The following is a 17,441-nucleotide window of genomic DNA, read 5'->3' as shown; positions in this document are numbered from 1 at the left end:
CGGGGCTGCCGGGACTCAGCCGGGGCTGCCGGGACTCAGCCGGGGCTGCCGGGACTCAGCCGGGGCTGCCGGGACTCAGCCGGGGCTGCCGGGACTCAGCCGGGGCTGCCGGGACTCAGCCGGGGCTGCCGGGACTCAGCCGGGGCTGCCGGGACTCAGCCGGGGCTGCCGGGACTCAGCCGGGGCTGCCGGGACTCAGCCGGGGCCGCCCTCCTCCCCCTCCCCAGGTGCTGCTCCTACGTGGGCCGGCGCGGGGGGGGCCCCCAGGCCATCTCCATCGGGAAGAACTGTGACAAGTTTGGCATCGTGGTGCACGAGCTGGGCCACGTCATCGGCTTCTGGCACGAGCACACCCGGCCCGACCGCGACGACCACGTCTCCATCATCAGGGAGAACATCCAGCCGGGTAGGCACCGGCCTTCCTCCCCCCCCCCTCCTCCTCCTTCTTCTTCTCCTTCTCCTCCTCTTCTTCCTTCTCCTCCTACTTCTCTTCCTCTTCCTCCTCCTTCTCCTCTTCCTCCTCCTCCTGCTCTACATCTTCCTCCTCCTTTTCCTTCACCTTTCTCCTCCTCTTCTTCCTCCTCTTCCTCCTCCTCCTCTTACTTTTCCTCCTCTGCCTCCTCCTCTGCCTCTTCTTCTTCCTCCTTCTCCCCCTCCTCCACCTTCTCTTCCTCCTCCTCCTCTTCTTCCTTCTCTTCCTCCTCCTCCTCCTCTTCTTCCTTCTCTTCCTCCTCCTCCTCTTCTTCCTTCTCTTCCTCCTCCTCCTCTTCTTCCTCCTCTTCCTCCTCCTCTTCCTCCTCCTCTTCCTCCTCCTCTTCCTCCTCCTCCTCTTACTTTTCCTCCTCTGCCTCCTCCTCTGCCTCTTCTTCTTCCTCCTTCTCCCCCTCCTCCTCCTTCTCTTCTTCCTCCTCCTCTTCCTCCTCCTCCTCTTCCTTCTCTTCCTCTTCCTCCTCCTTCTCTTCCTCTTCCTCCTCCTCCTCTTCCTCTTCTTCCTCCTTCTCTTCCTCTTCTTCCTCCTTCTCTTCCTCTTCTTCCTCCTTCTCTTCCTCTTCCTTCTTTTCCTCTTCCTCCTCCTCCATGTATGGGATCCAGGGTTCCTCCAGGGTTCCTCCAGGGTGTCTCTGCTGCCCCTGCTACCCAGACCCCTCCATGGGATCCTGAACAGAGCACAACAATGCCCACGCTGGAGGGGACGTGATGGGATGCCCCTACCCCTTTACCACAGGCTGCAGCCCACCTTCTCCTGGGCTTTTGCCCAACCTCAAGGTCTTGGGAAGCTCCTAATGATTTCCCCTCTGACAGTGTCCCCAACCCCACTTTGCCTCCCTCCCCCCCAGGGCAGGAGTACAACTTCTTGAAGATGGAGCCAGAGGAGGTGGAGTCCTTGGGTGAGACCTACGACTTCGACAGCATCATGCACTATGCCAGGAACACCTTCTCCAGGTACAGCCCTGGGGGGGCTTGGCCACCTGTCCCTGTCCTCCCTGCACTGCCAGGGTCATGCCATGGGGGTCCCCAGCTCTGGAGGATGGTGCCATGAAGCCTTCAACCCCAGGCAGCCGTGCCACAGAGTCCCCAGACTCTAGGGACAGTGCTAAAGGATCTCTGGACAAGGTTATGGAGCTCCAGGGCTTGGTGGCACAGGGTCCTCAGCCACAGGTGGCAGTGGTACAGAGTGCCCAGCCCCAGGAGATAGTGTCCCCAGCATTGGGGGACAGTGATGCAGGGTCCTCAGGCCCAGGGGACCCTGGCATAGGGTGCCCAGTCCTGGGGGATGGTGGCACAGAGTCCCCATCCCTGGAGGATTGTCCCTGGAGGGCAATGTTATGGGGTCTCTATCGCTGGGGGATGGTGGCACAGGATCCCCAGCCTGGAGGACGGTGGCACAGAGTCTTCAGCCCCAGAGGGCACTGTCATGGGGTGTCCAGCCCCGAGAGACAGTGGCACAGGGCCCACAGCCCTGGGCAGAGGTGGCACAGGGTCCTCAGCATCAGACAACAGAGGCTCAGGGTCCTCAGCCCTGGAGGATGGTGGCACAGCATCCCCAGCCCTGGAAGACAGTGGCAGGAGGTCTCCAGCCCTGGGAGGTGGCAGCTGCAGGGGACAGCAGCACACTGTGAGACGGTGGCACAGCTCCTGCCTGGGGTTAACTCACTCGGTGCAAGGCTCCCACCTCCAGCAGCTGGCCAGGATGAAACCCCCACAGAATCTTCTAGGGCCCAGGCTGTGCTGTCCCCGTGGTCGCCTCTGCCGGGGCCACGTCCCCACCGAGTCCCCTCCCCCGCCGAGTCCCCGCCCCGGGGCTTTAATTAGCTTGGGCTGTTCTTAGCATCCTCCCCCTGGCAGCGCCGAGCAGCCACAGAGCTCTGCCCACTGCTGCTCAGCCTCTGCCCACTCCCACCCCCAGGGGCATCTTCCTGGACACCATCCTGCCCAAGTACGATGTCAACGGGGTCAGACCTGCCATCGGGCAGAGGACAAGGCTCAGCAAAGGAGACATTGCCCAGGCACGGAAGCTCTATCGCTGCCCAGGTGAGTGCCACCCGAAGGGCTCTGCCCAGGGCTGCCTCACAGGTGGGAGGGGTTGGAAAGGACCTCTGGAGCTCAGCCAGCCCGAGCCCCCTGCCAGAGCAGCATCACCCAGGTCAGGGCACACAGGAAGGCATCCAGGTGGCTTTGGAAAGTCTCCACACCAGGAGACTCCACAACCTCTCTGGACAGCCTGCTCCAGGCCTCCAGCAGCCTCACACCAAAGAAGTTTCTTCTCCTCTTGAGGTGGAACCTGCTGGGCTCCAGCTTGCTCCTTGTCCTGTCACTGGGCAGCACCCAGCAGAGCCTGGCACCTTCCTCCTGACCTCCCCCCCCTCAGATATTGACAGACATTGATCAGATCCCCTCTCAGCCTTCTCCTCTCCACACTAACCACCCCCAGGGCTCTCAGTCTCTCTCCACAGCAGAGCTGTTCCAGTCCCTTCAGCATCCTCAGAGCCTGCCCTGGGCTCTCTCCAGCAGGTCTCTGTCCCTCTTGAACTGGGGAGCCCCAAACTGGACACAGCATTGCAGCTGTGGTCTCAGCAGGGCAGAGCAGAGGGGCAGCAGAACCTCCCCAGCCCTGCTGGCCACACTTTCCTTGCTGCCCCTCAGGCTGCCATTGACCTTGCTGGCCCATGCAGAGCTTGCTGCCCACCAGCACTCCCAGGTCTTCCTCCAGGGAGCTGCTTCCCAGCAGCACTCCCTTAGCCTGGGGCTGTTCCTGCCCAGATGAAGGACTCTGCACTTGTCCTTACTGAACTTCATGAGGTTCCCCTTCTGTGAATCACAGCATGCTGGGGGTTGGAAGGGACCTCAGGAGATCTTTGAGTCCAGCCCCCATGCCAAGGCAGGGTCACCAAGCCAAGCACCATGTGCCACGGCCATGGCATCCTGTGGCTTCCAGATGGCACCACTGGGCTGGAGCCAGCCATGGCTGTGTGGAGCTCAGCCAGAGCCCAGGTGATGAGCTGGTTCCCTGCATGGCATGGGGCGGGGGGCACACACCACGGGCTCTGGTGGCATGGTGCTTGTGAGGGGGTGCCAGGGGGCATCACCAACCCCTCTGGCAAGGGTTGGGGCTTTTGTGGGGCGGTGATGTGGGTTTGTCCTCAGGGATGGGAATTTGGGGGGCAAAGAGGGTACAGGGGGAGGGTGCTGGGGCTGGCCTGAACCCGAAGCTGGGGGCTTCCTGGAGGCCTGACCCCCTCTCCTCTCCCCCTCTGCAGCCTGCGGGGAGACGCTGCAGGACAGCCAAGGCAACTTCTCCTCCCCTGAGTTCCCCAACGGATACTCTGCCCACATGCACTGCGTCTGGAGGATCTCTGTCACCCCTGGAGAGAAGGTACCAGCTGCTGGGCACAGCTCCCCGGGCACCCACCTCCTCCCAGCCCCCCTCAGCCCATCTCCCACCCTTCCTGTCGGGGTGCCACCGTCTCCCGGCTGCGGTTTGGCATCGCCGCAGAGCAGGTCCCTGGTGGCACCCAGAGGGCTGGCACCTGGCAGGGCACACCGAGACCCCGCGGGGCACAGTGCTGGGGCTCACCCCAAGCTCTTCTTCCCCACCCCAACCACAGATCAGCCTGAACTTCACCACCCTGGACCTCTACCGAAGCCGGCTGTGCTGGTACGACTACGTGGAGGTGAGAGACGGGTTCTGGAGAAAGGCCACGCTGCGAGGTAACCAACTGGGAGCTCTTAGCCTGGCTGGCACTGCCTGCCCCACTGCCTGCCTCCTGCCCTCATCTCTGCCCCATGGGGATGCTCTGGGTGCAGGCAGCAGGGCAAAGGGCTCTCCTCTGCCTCCTGCCCTCACCTCCTGCCCCATGGGGATGCTCTGGGTGCAGACAGCAGGGCAAAGGGCTCTCCTCTGCCTCCTGAGCCATGGGGCTGCTGCAGGTGCAGGCAGTGTGGTGAGATGTTCCCTCCTGCCCTCATCTCTGCCTCATGGGGATGCTCTGGGTGCAGGCAGCAGGGCAAAGGGCTCCCCACTGCCTCCTGAACCGTGGGGCTGCCCCAGGTGCAGGCAGTGTGGTGAAATGTTCCCTCCTGACCTCACCTCCTGCCCCATGGGGATGCTCTGGGTGCAGACAGCAGGGCAAAGGGCTCTCCTCTGCCTCCTGCCCTCACCTCCTGCCCCACAGGGATGCTCTGGGTGCAGGCAGCAGGGCAAAGGGCTCTCCTCTGCCTCCTGCCCTCACCTCCTGCCTCATGGGGATGCTCTGGGTGCAGGCAGCAGGGCAAAGGGCTCTCCTCTGCCTCCTGATCCATGGGGCTGCCCCAGGTGCAGGCAGTGTGGTGAGATGTTCCCTCCTGCCCTCATCTCCTGCCCCATGGGGATGCTCTGAGTGCAGGCAGCAGGGCAAAGGGCTCTCCTCTGCCTCCTGATCCATGGGGCTGCCCCAGGTGCAGGCAGTGTGGTGAGATGTTCCCTCCTGCCCTCATCTCCTGCCCCATGGGGATGCTCTGAGTGCAGGCAGCAGGGCAAAGGGCTCTCCTCTGCCTCCTGCCCTCACCTCCTGCCCCATGGGGATGCTCTGGGTGCAGGCAGCAGGGCAAAGGGCTCTCCTCTGCCTCCTGCCCTCACCTCCTGATCCATAGGGATGCTCTGGGTGCAGGCAGTGGAGCAACAGGCTCCTCTCTGCCCCTTTCCCTCACCTGCTGATCCATGGGGATGCTCCAGGTGCAGACAGGCTCTTCCCTTCCCCTATCCCTGCCTGTATCCCTGCCTGATTGCGACGTGCCAAAACCTTGGAGCAGGGGGAAGCTGACCCCAGAGGCCTTATTGGGGTGAGCAGGGCTCCCAGTTTGCTGGCACATACCAGTCAAACCAGTCAGGCTGACCCAGCTGGCTGGCAATTCTCTCCCCAGAACCTGGCTCTCATCCCCCTGCACTGCATTTGGCTCCAGCCCCCAACACTTTGGAGTCTCAGCCACAAGGAAGCTGGAGGGGAGCCGGGGGAGGAGCAGCAGAGTTTTCCTGCTAGGATGCTGGGCAAAGGGGCACGGGGGGAGGGGAAGGGGGGGCTGGGAAGGACTGGGATGTGGTGGTGAGGAAGAGGAGGGTGTCTGGCCAGCAGCACCCAGCAGCCCTTCCTCCCCAGGCAGGTTCTGTGGGAACAAGCTGCCCGAGCCCATCATCTCCACCGACAGCCGCCTCTGGGTCGAGTTCCGCAGCAGCAGCAACTGGGTGGGCAAAGGCTTCTTCGCTGTCTATGAAGGTAGGGATGGGCATGGAGGGGGCACAGGGCCGGGGGGAGGGCAAGAGAAGGGCTCAGACAGCTTCTCCTCCCTTCCAGCCATCTGTGGGGGGGATGTGAAGAAGGACAATGGACACATCCAGTCCCCCAACTACCCTGACGACTACCGGCCCAGCAAGGTCTGCGTCTGGAAGATCACCGTCTCCGAGGGCTTCCATGTGGGCTTGACCTTCCAGTCCTTCGAGGTGGGTGAGCATCCCCTGGGCTGTGCCAGGCCATTCCCCTTCCCTAGGGAGGGAAAAGCTCCCCAGCAGCACCCCCCCGAGCCTACAGTGTGGCTGTAGTCCCTCTGAGTCCCTCTGCGCTGCCTCCCTGCCTCGGCTTCCCCCGTGAGGTCTTCCCCTTTGACTCCATCTCCTGCCCCATGGGCATGCTCTGGGTGCCGGCAGTGGGGGGGTGAGGTGTTTCCCACTGCCCTCACCTCCTCATCCCATGGTGGGTCTGGGATGAGAGTCATGGAATTGTTTTGCTTGGAAAAGCCCTTTGGGATCATCCAGTGCAACCACTCCCCAGCTGCTCCGAGGCTGGGGCTAAGCCATGGCCCTCAGCACCGCAGCTCTGGGGCTCTGAAACCCCTCCAGGGCTGGGGATTCAGCCCCCTCCCTGGGCAGCCTGGGCCAGGCTTCCAGAGCCCTTTCAGTCAAGAAGTTTCTCCTAATCTCCAACCTAAACCTCCCCTGGGGCAACCTGAGGCCATTTCCTCTTGTCCTAAAGATGCCTTAAAAGAGATCTTTAAGCTCATCAAGACCAAGCCTTACCCCAGCACTGCCCCAGGGCACCACCAAGCCACGGCCCTCAGCACCACATCTCCACGGCTTGGAAACCCCTCCAGGGATGGGGACTCCACCACTGGCCTGGGCAGCCTAGGCCAGGCCTGGACAACCCTCCAGGAGCAGAAATTCTTCCTCAGATCCAGCCTCAACCTCCCCTGGGGCAACTTGAGGTCATTTCTATTCATCCTACCAAGGCTTGTGGGCGTAAAGCAAGGGGCAGGCAAGGTTTGGGCTTGGGGGATGGAGACTCCACCACCGCCCTGGGCAGCCTGGGCCAAGCCTTGAGAACCCTCAAGGGGGGAAGAAATTGTTCCTCATGGCCAACCTGAGCCTGCCCTGGGGCAACCTGAGGCCATTTCCTCTTGTCCTGTCCTTTGTTCCGTGGCAGAAGAGCCCAACCCCCAGCCGGCTCCAGCCTCCTTGCGGGGCCGTTTCTTCTCGTCCTATCAGGGCTTGCGCGGTGTAAAGCAAGGGCTGGGAGGGGGGAGGGAAGGGAAGAGGGAGGATGGTGGGGGCAGGATGGCAATTGTCCCCCCTGCTGATGCCTCCCTGTGCCAGATTGAGAGGCACGACAGCTGTGCCTACGACTACCTGGAGATCCGGGACGGCAGCAGCGAGTCCAGCAGCCTCCTCGGGCGCTACTGCGGCTACGACAAACCCGACGACATCAAGAGCACCTCCAACAAGCTCTGGATGAAGTTTGTCTCCGACGGCTCCATCAACAAGGCAGGTTTCGCCGTCAACTTCTTCAAAGGTGAGAGGTGGGGCTCGGGGGGGGTGGTCCTAGGGAGGCAGCGGGGGAGGGGAGGGGAGGGGAGGGGCGGGTGGTTATCGGGAGGGGATGAGAGGGGTTGGAAGGGACCTCCGGAGATCCTCGAGTCCAACCCACCCTGGGTCTGGGGGAGCAGGGGGGGATGTGGGAGGGGTGCTTAGAGCTTTCCCTTCCCCAGCAGAGAGGCTGTTCCCCCAGGCCTCCCACCACTGCCCATCCCACCCTGCCCACCCCTCGCTGCTGGGCCCTGGGCTGTGCCCACCCTGATGGTGCTGCCAGGGTGCCCAAGCACTGAGCAAAGCAGGGCCAGGCTGAGGGTCAGGGGGTTGGGTGGGCAGGGGGAGGGTCTCACCGTGCAGCCCTGTGCTGCACACACAGCCCCAGAGCCCTGTCCCAGGGCCAAGAGGAGCTCTGGGAGCTGACCTCAAGCCCTTTCTCCATGAGCTGGGAAGGAGCTCAGCCACAGGATCAGAGGATGTTAGGGGTTGGAAGGGACCTTCAAAGGTCATCCAGTCCAACCTCCCTGCCAGAGCAGGAGCATAGAATCCAGCACAGGGCACACAGGAACACATCCAGACAGGGCTGGGAAGGCTCCAGAGAAGGAGACTCCACAACCTCTCTGGACAGCCTGCTCCAGGGCTCTGGGACCCTCACAGAGCAGAAGTTCCTCCTCCTGTGGAGGTGGAACCTCCTTGGCAGCTCCTTTTGCCTGCCCACTCAGCCTCAGTGCTGCAGCAGGTCCAGAGAAGGGCAAGGAAGGGTCTGGAGAACAGGGCTGGGGAGGAGCAGCTGAGGGAGCTGGGGGTGCTGAGCCTGGAGAAGAGGAGGCTGAGGGGAGACCTCATTGCTCTGTACAGCTCCCTGAGAGGAGGCTCGAGCCAGCTGGGGCTTGGTCTCTTCTCCCTAGAATCAGGAGATAGAAGGAGAAGAAATGGCCTGGAAATGTGCCAGGGGAGGTTCAGGTCCACAGATTCACAGAATGGTTGGAAAGGATCTTAAAGGTCATCCAGGCTGGGCAGGAGGAACAATTTCTCTGCCAGAAGAGTGGTCAGGGATTGGCAGAGGCTGCCCAGGGAGGTGGTGGAGTCCCCAGCCCTGGGGGAGTTCAGGAACTGTGTGGCCATGGCACTTGGTTTGGTGGCCGTGGTGGGGCTGGGCTGCTGCTTGGACTGGATGACCTTGGAGGCCTCTCCCAACCCCTCCTCGTCCCTGTGCCCAGAGGTGGACGAGTGCTCTCGTCCCAACAACGGCGGCTGTGAGCAGCGCTGTGTCAACACCCTGGGCAGCTACAAGTGTGCCTGTGACCCTGGCTACGAGCTGGCCTCTGACAAACGGCGCTGTGAGGGTGAGTGTGCCGCCCCCCTCCCCTCACCCCCACCCCTGGCTTCCCCCCACCCCGTGCAGCACCCTGGGGTGCCCGCGGGTGATGGGTGCCCGCAGGTGATGATGGGTGCCCGCGGGTGATGATGGGTGCTGCCTGCCTCCTGCCCTGCAGCTGCCTGTGGAGGCTTCCTCACCAAGCTCAACGGATCCATCACCAGCCCGGGGTGGCCCAAGGAGTATCCCCCCAACAAGAACTGCATCTGGCAGCTGGTGGCCCCCACCCAGTACCGCATCTCCCTGCAGTTCGACTTCTTCGAGACCGAGGGCAACGATGTGAGTCAACCCCTCCCCACCCTGCCTGTCCTTCCCCACCCTGCCTGTCCTTCCCCACCCTGCCTGTCCTTCCTCACCCTGCCTGTCCCTCCCCCTCCCAAACCTCTCCCTTCACCCTGCTGGTGACTGGCAGGGTGGCACAGGTCCTTCTCCACAGGGTTGCTCTCTGCTAGATCACTTCCCAGCCTGTGCTGCTGCAGTTTACTCATAGAATCATGAAATAGTCAGGGATGGAAGGGACCTCAAGGCTCAGCCAGTTCCAACCCCCCTGCCATGGCCAGAGACACCTCACACCACAGCAGGTTGCTCACAGCCACATCCAGCCTGGCTGCAAACACCTCCAGGCAGGAGGCTTCCACCACCTCCCTGGGCAACCTCTGCCAGGCTCTCACCACCCTCATGGGGAACAACTTCTTCCTCACATCCAAGTTGAATCTCCCCACTTCTAGTTTTGCTCCATCCCCCCCAGTCCTATCACTCCCTGACACCCTCAAAAGTCCCTCCCCAGCTTTCTTGCAGCCCCCTGCAGATCCTGGAAGGCCACAATTAGGTCTCCTTGGAGCCTTCTCCTCTCCAGACTGCACAACCCCAACTCCCTCAGTCTGTCCTCACAGCAGAGCAGCTCCAGCCCTCTGCTCCTCCTCGTGGCCCTTCTCTGGACCATTCCAGCACCTCCAGACCCTTCCTGCCACAGAGGCTCCAGAGCTGGCCCCAGAGCTGCAGCTGTGGTCTCAGCAGCATGGAGCAGAGGAGCAGAATCCCCTCCCTGGCCCTGCTGGCCACACTTCTCTTGCTGCAGCCCAGGCTCTGCTTGGCTCTCTGGGCTGCAAGTGCTCACTGCTGGCTCCTGTTGAACTTCTCCTCCCCCAGCACCCCTAAGGCCTTTTCTTGAGGGCTGCTCTCAAGCCAGTCTCTGCCCAGGCTGTATCAGAGCTCGGGATTGCCCTGACCCAGCTGCAGGACCTTGCCCTTGGTCTTGCTGACCCTCATGAGGTTGGCTCGGGCTCACCTCTACAGCCTGCCCAGGTCCATCCAGCGTGTTTTCCTCCTTTCCCAGGTGCAGGACTCTGCACTTAGCCTGGTTGAACCTCCCTTAGGTCTGCAAGTATGACTTCGTGGAGGTCCGGAGCGGGCTGACCGCCGACTCCAAGCTGCACGGCAAGTTCTGCGGCGCCGAGAAGCCAGAGGTCATCACCTCCCAGTACAACAACATGAGGATCGAGTTCAAGTCTGACAACACTGTCTCCAAAAAGGGCTTCAAAGCTCATTTCTTCTCAGGTAGAGTTGCCCAGCCCTGCCACAGCCGCCCCCCTGCCCTCCCTCACCCTGCCAACCCTCCCTGCCTCCCCCCCACCTTCCTCCACCCCGGGCTGCCGCTTCGAGCCTGTCCTCAGCCCGTGCCAAGGGTGCAGCCCCTGGTGCCAGCCTGGTGGCAGGGTGACCTATGGGTCTCTTGAAAGGCCCCTTCCAGCCTCTGCCAGCCTGGCATTGGCTGGCAGCTGATTTTGCTGCCTCTCAGGTTCAGGGGGACAATTTGGGGTCCTACTTCAGATGCTGGCGGGGGTCCCCTAACGGCTGGTGGGTGCTGGGCTCCAGCTGCATCCACAGAGGCAGTGGGGACAGGGATGTGCTGCCAGCTCTGCCCCTCCTAGACCCACCACGGGCCGGGCACTGCACCCCTTGGGCACTGCTGCTGTGGGGAGGGTGGTGATGCCCCCGGCGATGCCCTGCTCTGCTGCCTGCTGTGCTGCTCCCCCCTGCTACGCTGCACGGCCTTGGGCTTCCTCTGCTCCCCAGCCAAACCTGGGGGTGGGGAGGGATCAGCATCCAACCACCACCACCATGTCTCAGGTCTCCCAGGCAGGTCCCTCCACCCAAAAGAAACCCCATTACCTGCTTATCCCTCTCTGTTCTGATGCCCTCTCCCGGGCCACCCCACCAGGAGGATGGTGCCACCTTTGGCTGGGACTTGGGAGGGGCACAGGGATGCAGACATGGAAGCAAAGCTACCACCAAGCATCACCCAGGACCAGTTCCCAGGCTGGGGGAGGGGAAGGTGGGGGGCAGGGGGGAGGCTACCACAGGACCTTCATGCAAGAGAGGGTCCCCTCAGCATGATGTGGTGCCCTGGACGTCAGCCTGGTCACGAGCAACCAGCAGCACCAGGCTGGGCTGAGCTGGGCTGGATCAAAGCATCACCACCTTGCACCTCCTGTTGCTTTTTGGCCCCATTTTGAGGGGGCTAAATGAGGTCATTTTTGAGGGGCAGCATGGTCACTTGGCTGAGGAGAGCAGCAGGAGCTGGCACCTCCAGGAGCCCGGTGGCATTCCAGAGCGGCACAGACCCACGGGCTGGGGGTAGAGAATCTTTGCTTTCATCTCTTAATTAAGACCAAGGCAATTAAAGTGGCCCAGTAGGGTCCAGCCAGCAGGAGCCAGCAGCCTCCAGCAAAGTGAGACCTTGGGAGAGCCCAGAGGGACCATGGGGCAAGCCAGGTGAGTCTCCCCTCACCATCCTTCGAGCTCCTTCCTTCTCCCCTTGGCCATCCTCATCCTCCTCCCATCAGGAGGTGTGTGGTGGTCCCGGGGGTGCTGTTGCTATCCCAAGCCACCAAACCCTCTCCTCCACCTCTCCCCACGCAGGTCTTGGGCTTTCCCAGCAGCAAGACCACGCTGGAGGACTTGACCACATCAGGGTCCCTCCTCTGGTGTCCCCCCAGCCCCTGGGGGTGCTCCTCACCAGCCCTGGGCGAAGCATCTCCCACGCAGCTCCTTTTTAGCCACGGAGGCTTCAGCCACCCAGCTCTGCCCCTCGGTGCCACAGGCAGCCTGGCAGCCCAGGCACCCTTCCCCCCCCCCCCCCCCCACCCCCGTGAAGATGTGGCCCCTTCTATCTCCTCCTCCTCTTGATGGGAGGCAGCAGCCAGCTCCAGCAGGATGCACTCAGCTGGGAACCCACCACAGTGTCACCACCCAGGTAGGTTCCCTCCTGCTCCTCCACCCAGCCACCGTGCAGGGGGGTGTCCCTAGTGGGGTGCTAGCTGTAGCTTTGGGGGGGTTGGAGGGGGCTGCTGGGTGCTGAGCAGCCCCAGAGCCATGGGCTGAGCACTGGGAGAACAGGGAGGAGCTGGCTGGAACCAAGAATTGCTCCAAGACACCCACCCGGGGGTCTCCTGCCCTCTACCAACTCTCTCCGCTCTTGTCTTGCCCAGGCTCCCTCCGTCATGCTGGGGGAAGGGGGGGTGGTGATGCTGTGAACACTTCCTAACCCCCCCCCTCACCCCCAATTCCCTCCAAGCCCAGTGCTGGAGCTGCTGGGAGCCCACCCAGCCTATCTGAAGCCCCTTCCCATCCCCAAAACCTGAGCTTCCACTCCCAGACCTAGGAGACATCAGGCTGTGAGAGGCGGCCGCGGGGCTCGGGGCTGCCCCAGAGGGGCTTCTGGGGGGCGGGGGGAAGAGGGGGAGGAGATGGGGTAAGATTTCCCCCTCCTCACTGCTGCTGCTGGCTCCAGGAGGGGTGATGCTCTTCTCCAGCACCTCTGGGAGCTCGGAGAGGGGTGCTGGGGGTGGCTGGTGCCCGCTTGCTGCTGGCTTCTCCCCTCTGCCCCCCACCCCACTGCCCACTCCCCAGCCCATCGCTCCAGGGTAGGGGGGGCACAAGGAGGGCTGCTGAGCCGTGGGGCAGCCCAGCTCCAAAGTGAGGGCTTGTGGTGGGGGGTGAGGGGGTGGTGAGCTCCAAGGCATTGGTGGTAGGGCCCTTGAGCAGGTGGTGGGCACTGGGAGGTAAGTATAGCCAGCCCGGGGCGGGGGGCGGGCAGGGGGCACACCTGGCTCTGGGCAATCCTGAACCCCTTCCACTGCAGTTCTCACACCTCCCCCAACCTAGACACCCTCTCCCCCCTGAAGCCCCCAGCCTCATCCTCCCAGAGCCATCCACACACCACTTCAGCTTCTTCCTCCCCACCAAGCCAAAGCTGCATGAGGGCTGGGGGTGCACGGGGGGGAGGGGATGTATGGGGGGGGGGTCCCTTCTCTACCTGCTTCCCCCGGCTGCCGCTCTGCATGTCCCACAGCCCTCCCCCTAACACCCACCCCCCCCCCCCAAAAACCCACCCCACTCACCCCCAGCTCCTCCCCCCCTCCCCCTTGATTTTGTGTGTGTGTGTGTCTCGTTGCTTTGCTTTTGTTTCCTTTCCTTTGGGGTTTTTTTGTTTTGCTTTGTTTTCCCTTTTCTCTCTCCCTCTCTCCCTCCAGAGAAGAAGCAGCAGCTGCAGCCCCCCAAATCTCGCCCCCCCGGCCTGAAGCTCCGCCTGCAGAAGAGGCTGAGGGCCCCCTCCTGAGCCCTCCCAGCTCCTCCAGCTTTCTCAGGAACGCCCACAGCTCCCAGCCGAGCCGTGCCAAGCCGAGCCAAGCCGTGCCAGGCCGTGCCCCTGGCTCTGGCAACCCCCTCCCCCCTGCCCCCCCCCCCCCAACCTTTGCTTGACAGAACTGGTCGTTGGCCTCCTCATTTTTCTTGGTTTCCATGGTCTTTAATATTTTGGGGGGGGGGAGGGGGGGGGGTTTAAGACCCAGCCCCCCCACCCCCCACCCCCCCCCTACCTCCTGGTTGGTTTTGTCATCACCCAGCTGAACTTTGGTTTATTTTATTTGATTATTCCTCTACCCCTCCTCTCCCCCCCTCCCCCCACCCCCCCAGTTTTGTGGCATTTCCATGAGTAAAGAGAGGGGGACACTGCAGCGTCCCCCAGGTCTTTTCTTGTGCATCTTTGGTTGTCACTGTGTCTTCTTCTACCTTCTTCCTCCCCTGCCCCCCTCCCACCCCCCCATTTCCCCCCCCACCCCACCCCATCCCATCCCATAAGCAGGTAATGGTTGTGCCCACCCCCAACCCCCTAACCCCACACTTCATGAGTGACCTCAAAGGAGAGGAGAAGCCACCCAGCCAGCCAGCCCTGGGCTGGCCCTGCACACAGGTGGAATCTCGCTTTGCTGCTGGCTCTGGGCGCTTGCTTGGCTGCTGTGGCAGCGGTGTGGGGGGCGCCAGCAGGGCAAGGCTTGTGCCATGCTGGGGGTTGTTGTGCTGGGGAGGTGGGGGGTGGGGGTGGGGGGTGGGGGGGGGTGATGGGGGCGGTTTGCTGCTGGCTGGGGGGGTTTGTCCCACCTGGCTCAGCCTCTTGGGGTTGTTTTGTGTCCTTGCTCTCTTGGCAGATAAGGATGAGTGCTCCAAGAACAACGGAGGCTGCCAGCACGAGTGCCTCAACTCCTTCGGCAGCTACGAGTGCCAGTGCCGCAGCGGCTTCGTGCTGCACGACAACAAGCACGACTGCAAGGAAGGTGGGGATGCACCCTGACCCCCCCCATCCCTCCTGCACACACCCCCACACCTCCCCCAGGAGCCCACACAGTCCTTTGGGTTGGAAAAGAGCTTCCAACCCAAGCCTTCACCCAGCGCTGCCAGGGCACCGCCAAACCCTGGCCCTCGGCACCGCAGCTCCGTGGGCTCGAAAGCCCTGCAGGGATGGGGACTCCACCATGGCTCTGAATGGGGACTCCACCGTGGCTCTGGGCAGCTTGGGACAGGCCTTGGCAGCCCTCAAGGGGATCAAATTGTTGCTCATGGCCAACCTGATCTTGCCTCTGAAGCAACTTGAGGACAGAGGCCATTTCCTCTTGTCCTGTCCTTGTTCCTTGAGCAGCGGTTTCATGCTGCACGACAACAAGCACGATTGCAAGGAAGGTGGGGATGCACCCTGACCACCCCCCTCATCCCTCCTGCACACACCCCCACACCTCCCCCAGGAGCCCACACAGTCCTTTGGGCTGGAAAAGAGCTTCCAACCCAAGCCTTCACCCAGCGCTGCCAGGGCACCGCCAAACCCTGGCCCTCGGCACCGCAGCTCGAAAGCCCTGCAGGGATGGGGACTCCACCATGGCTCTGGCTGGGGACTCCACCGTGGCTCTGGGCAGCTTGGAACAGGCCTTGGCAGCCCTCAAGGGGATCAAATTGTTGCTCATGGCTAACCTGAATCTGCCCTGGGGCAACCTGAGGCCATTTCCTCATGTCCTGTCCTTGTTCCTTGGCAGAATTCAACCCCCACCTGGCTCCGGCCTCACAGGGAGTTGTAGAGAGCCAAAAGCTCTCCCCTCAGCCTCCTTTTCTCTAGGCTGAATAACCCCAGCTCCCTCAGCTGCTCCTCCCCAGCCCTGTTCTCCAGACCCTTCCCCAGCTTTGTTGCCCCCCTCTGGCCCTGCTCCAGCTCCTCAATGTCCTTTTTGGAGCGAGGAGCCCAAAACTGACCCCAGCACTCAAGCTGTGGCCTCCCCAGTGGCCAGCCCAGGGGCACCATCCCTGCCCTGCTCCTGCTGCCCACACCATTGCTGCTCCAGGCCAGGCTGCTGGTGACTTTCTTGCCCACCTGGGCACACTCTGGTTCATCTCCAGCTGCTGTCAACCACCCTCTCAGGTCCTTTTCCACCAGGCACTTTCCAGCCTTCTTGGGGTTCTTGTGTCCCAAGCTCAGAACCCAGCTCTTGATCCTACCATTGCCCCTGCCTTGTCTCCACAGCTGGCTGTGATCACAAGGTGACATCCATCTCAGGGACCATCACCAGCCCCAACTGGCCTGATAAGTACCCCAGCAAGAAGGAGTGCACCTGGGCCATCAGCACCACCCCTGGGCACCGCATCAAGCTGGTAGGGACGGAGTCGGGGGCGCCAGGGTAGGTGGGTGGGTGGGCAGCACTGGCACCTCCCTTCCCCTGAGCTCTGCTGGGCTTGGCCATCCCCTCCCCTGAGCTCTGCTGGGCTTGGCCATCCCCTGCCCTGAGCTCTGCTGAGCTTGGCCATCCTCTGCCCTGAGCTCTGCTGGGCTTGGCCATCCCCTGCCCTGAGCTCTGCTGAGCTTGGCCATCCCCTGCCCTGAGCTCTGCTGGGCTTGGCCATCCTCTGCCCTGAGCTCTGCTGGGCTTGGCCATCCTCTGCCCTGAGCTCTGCTGGGCTTGGCCATCCTCTGCCCTGAGCTCTGCTGGGCTTGGCCATCCCCTGCCCTGAGCTCTGCTGCGCTTGGCCATCCCCTGCCCTGAGCTCTGCTGGGCTTGGCCATCCCCTGCCCTGGGCTCTGCGGGACTTGGCCATCCCCTGCCCTGAGCTCTGCTGGGCTTGGCCATCCCCTGCCCTGAGCTCTGGTGGTTTTGGCCATCCCCTGCCCTGAGCTCTGCTGCGCTTGGCCATCCCCTGCCCTGAGCTCTGGTGGGCTTGGCCATCCCCTGCCCTGAGCTCTGCTGGGCTTGGCCATCCCCTGCCCTGGGCTCTGCTGGGCTTGGCCATCCCCTGCCCTGAGCTCTGCTGCGCTTGGCCATCCCCTGCCCTGAGCTCTGCTGGGCTTGGCCATCCCCTGCCCTGAGCTCTGCTGGGCTTGGCCATCCCCTGCCCTGGGCTCTGCGGGACTTGGCCATCCCCTGCCCTGGGCTCTGCTGAGCTTGGCCATCCCCTGCCCTGAGCTCTGCGGGACTTGGCCATCCCCTGCCCTGAGCTCTGCTGGGCTTGGCCATCCCCTGCCCTGAGCTCTGCTGCGCTTGGCCATCCCCTGCCCTGAGCTCTGCTGGGCTTGGCCATCCCCTGCCCTGAGCTCTGCTGGGCTTGGCCATCCCCTGCCCTGGGCTCTGCGGGACTTGGCCATCCCCTGCCCTGGGCTCTGCTGAGCTTGGCCATCCCCTGCCCTGAGCTCTGCGGGACTTGGCCATCCCCTGCCCTGAGCTCTGCTGGGCTTGGCCATCCTCTGCCCTGAGCTCTGCTGGGCTTGGCCATCCCCTGCCCTGAGCTCTGGTGGTTTTGGCCATCCCCTGCCCTGAGCTCTGCTGGGCTTGGCCATCCCCTGCCCTGAGCTCTGCTGGGCTTGGCCATCCCCTGCCCTGAGCTCTACTGGGCTTGGCCATCCCCTGCCCTGAGCTCTGCTGGACTTGGCCATCCCCTGCCCTGAGCTCTACTGGGCTTGGCCATCCCCTGCCCTGAGCTCTGCTAGGCTTGGCCATCCCCTGCCCTGAGCTCTGGTGGTTTTGGCCATCCCCTGCCCTGAGCTCTGGTGGTTTTGGCCATCCCCTGCCCTGAGCTCTGCTGGCCTTGGCCATCCCCTGCCCTGAGCTCTGCTGGGCTTGGCCATCCCCTGCCCTGAGCTCTGCTGGGCTTGGCCATCCCCTGCCCTGAGCTCTGGTGGTTTTGGCCATGCCCTGCCCTGAGCTCTGCTGGCCTTGGCCATGCCCTGCCCTGAGCTCTGCTGGGCTTGGCCATCCCCTGCCCTGAGCTCTGCTAGGCTTGGCCATCCCCTGCCCTGAGCTCTGGTGGTTTTGGCCATCCCCTGCCCTGAGCTCTGGTGGTTTTGGCCATCCCCTGCCCTGAGCTCTGCTGGCCTTGGCCATCCCCTGCCCTGAGCTCTGCTGGGCTTGGCCATCC

General features: G+C 63.0%; 1 protein-coding gene across 3 annotated transcripts in view; it reads left to right on the top strand.

Moving 5' to 3' along the window:
• The window catches only part of BMP1 (bone morphogenetic protein 1), a 35,428-nt gene that overhangs the window by 15,535 nt on the left and 2,452 nt on the right, over positions 1 to 17,441 (top strand). For 2 of the 3 annotated variants that reach the window (XM_068170554.1, XM_068170555.1), the window contains 13 exons: positions 228 to 406; positions 1,338 to 1,443; positions 2,408 to 2,532; positions 3,759 to 3,874; positions 4,107 to 4,209; positions 5,634 to 5,750; positions 5,829 to 5,974; positions 7,121 to 7,316; positions 8,554 to 8,679; positions 8,830 to 8,990; positions 10,088 to 10,268; positions 14,201 to 14,326; positions 15,559 to 15,686. In XM_068170554.1, coding sequence (XP_068026655.1) covers positions 228 to 406; positions 1,338 to 1,443; positions 2,408 to 2,532; positions 3,759 to 3,874; positions 4,107 to 4,209; positions 5,634 to 5,750; positions 5,829 to 5,974; positions 7,121 to 7,316; positions 8,554 to 8,679; positions 8,830 to 8,990; positions 10,088 to 10,268; positions 14,201 to 14,326; positions 15,559 to 15,686 — 1,810 coding nt within the window. Of the gene's footprint in view, positions 1 to 227; positions 407 to 1,337; positions 1,444 to 2,407; positions 2,533 to 3,758; positions 3,875 to 4,106; positions 4,210 to 5,633; positions 5,751 to 5,828; positions 5,975 to 7,120; positions 7,317 to 8,553; positions 8,680 to 8,829; positions 8,991 to 10,087; positions 10,269 to 13,246; positions 13,966 to 14,200; positions 14,327 to 15,558; positions 15,687 to 17,441 lie in introns of those variants that run through there. The other variant, XR_010992532.1, reaches the window with a different exon arrangement.

This window comes from Melanerpes formicivorus, unplaced genomic scaffold (assembly GCF_026170545.1).
Source record: "Melanerpes formicivorus ecotype bairdi unplaced genomic scaffold, bMelFor1.0.p_v2 SCAF_424, whole genome shotgun sequence".
Lineage (NCBI taxonomy): Eukaryota > Metazoa > Chordata > Aves > Piciformes > Picidae > Melanerpes > Melanerpes formicivorus.
Note: the sequence above shows the minus strand (reverse complement) of the source record. Positions and strands in the feature narration are given on the sequence as shown.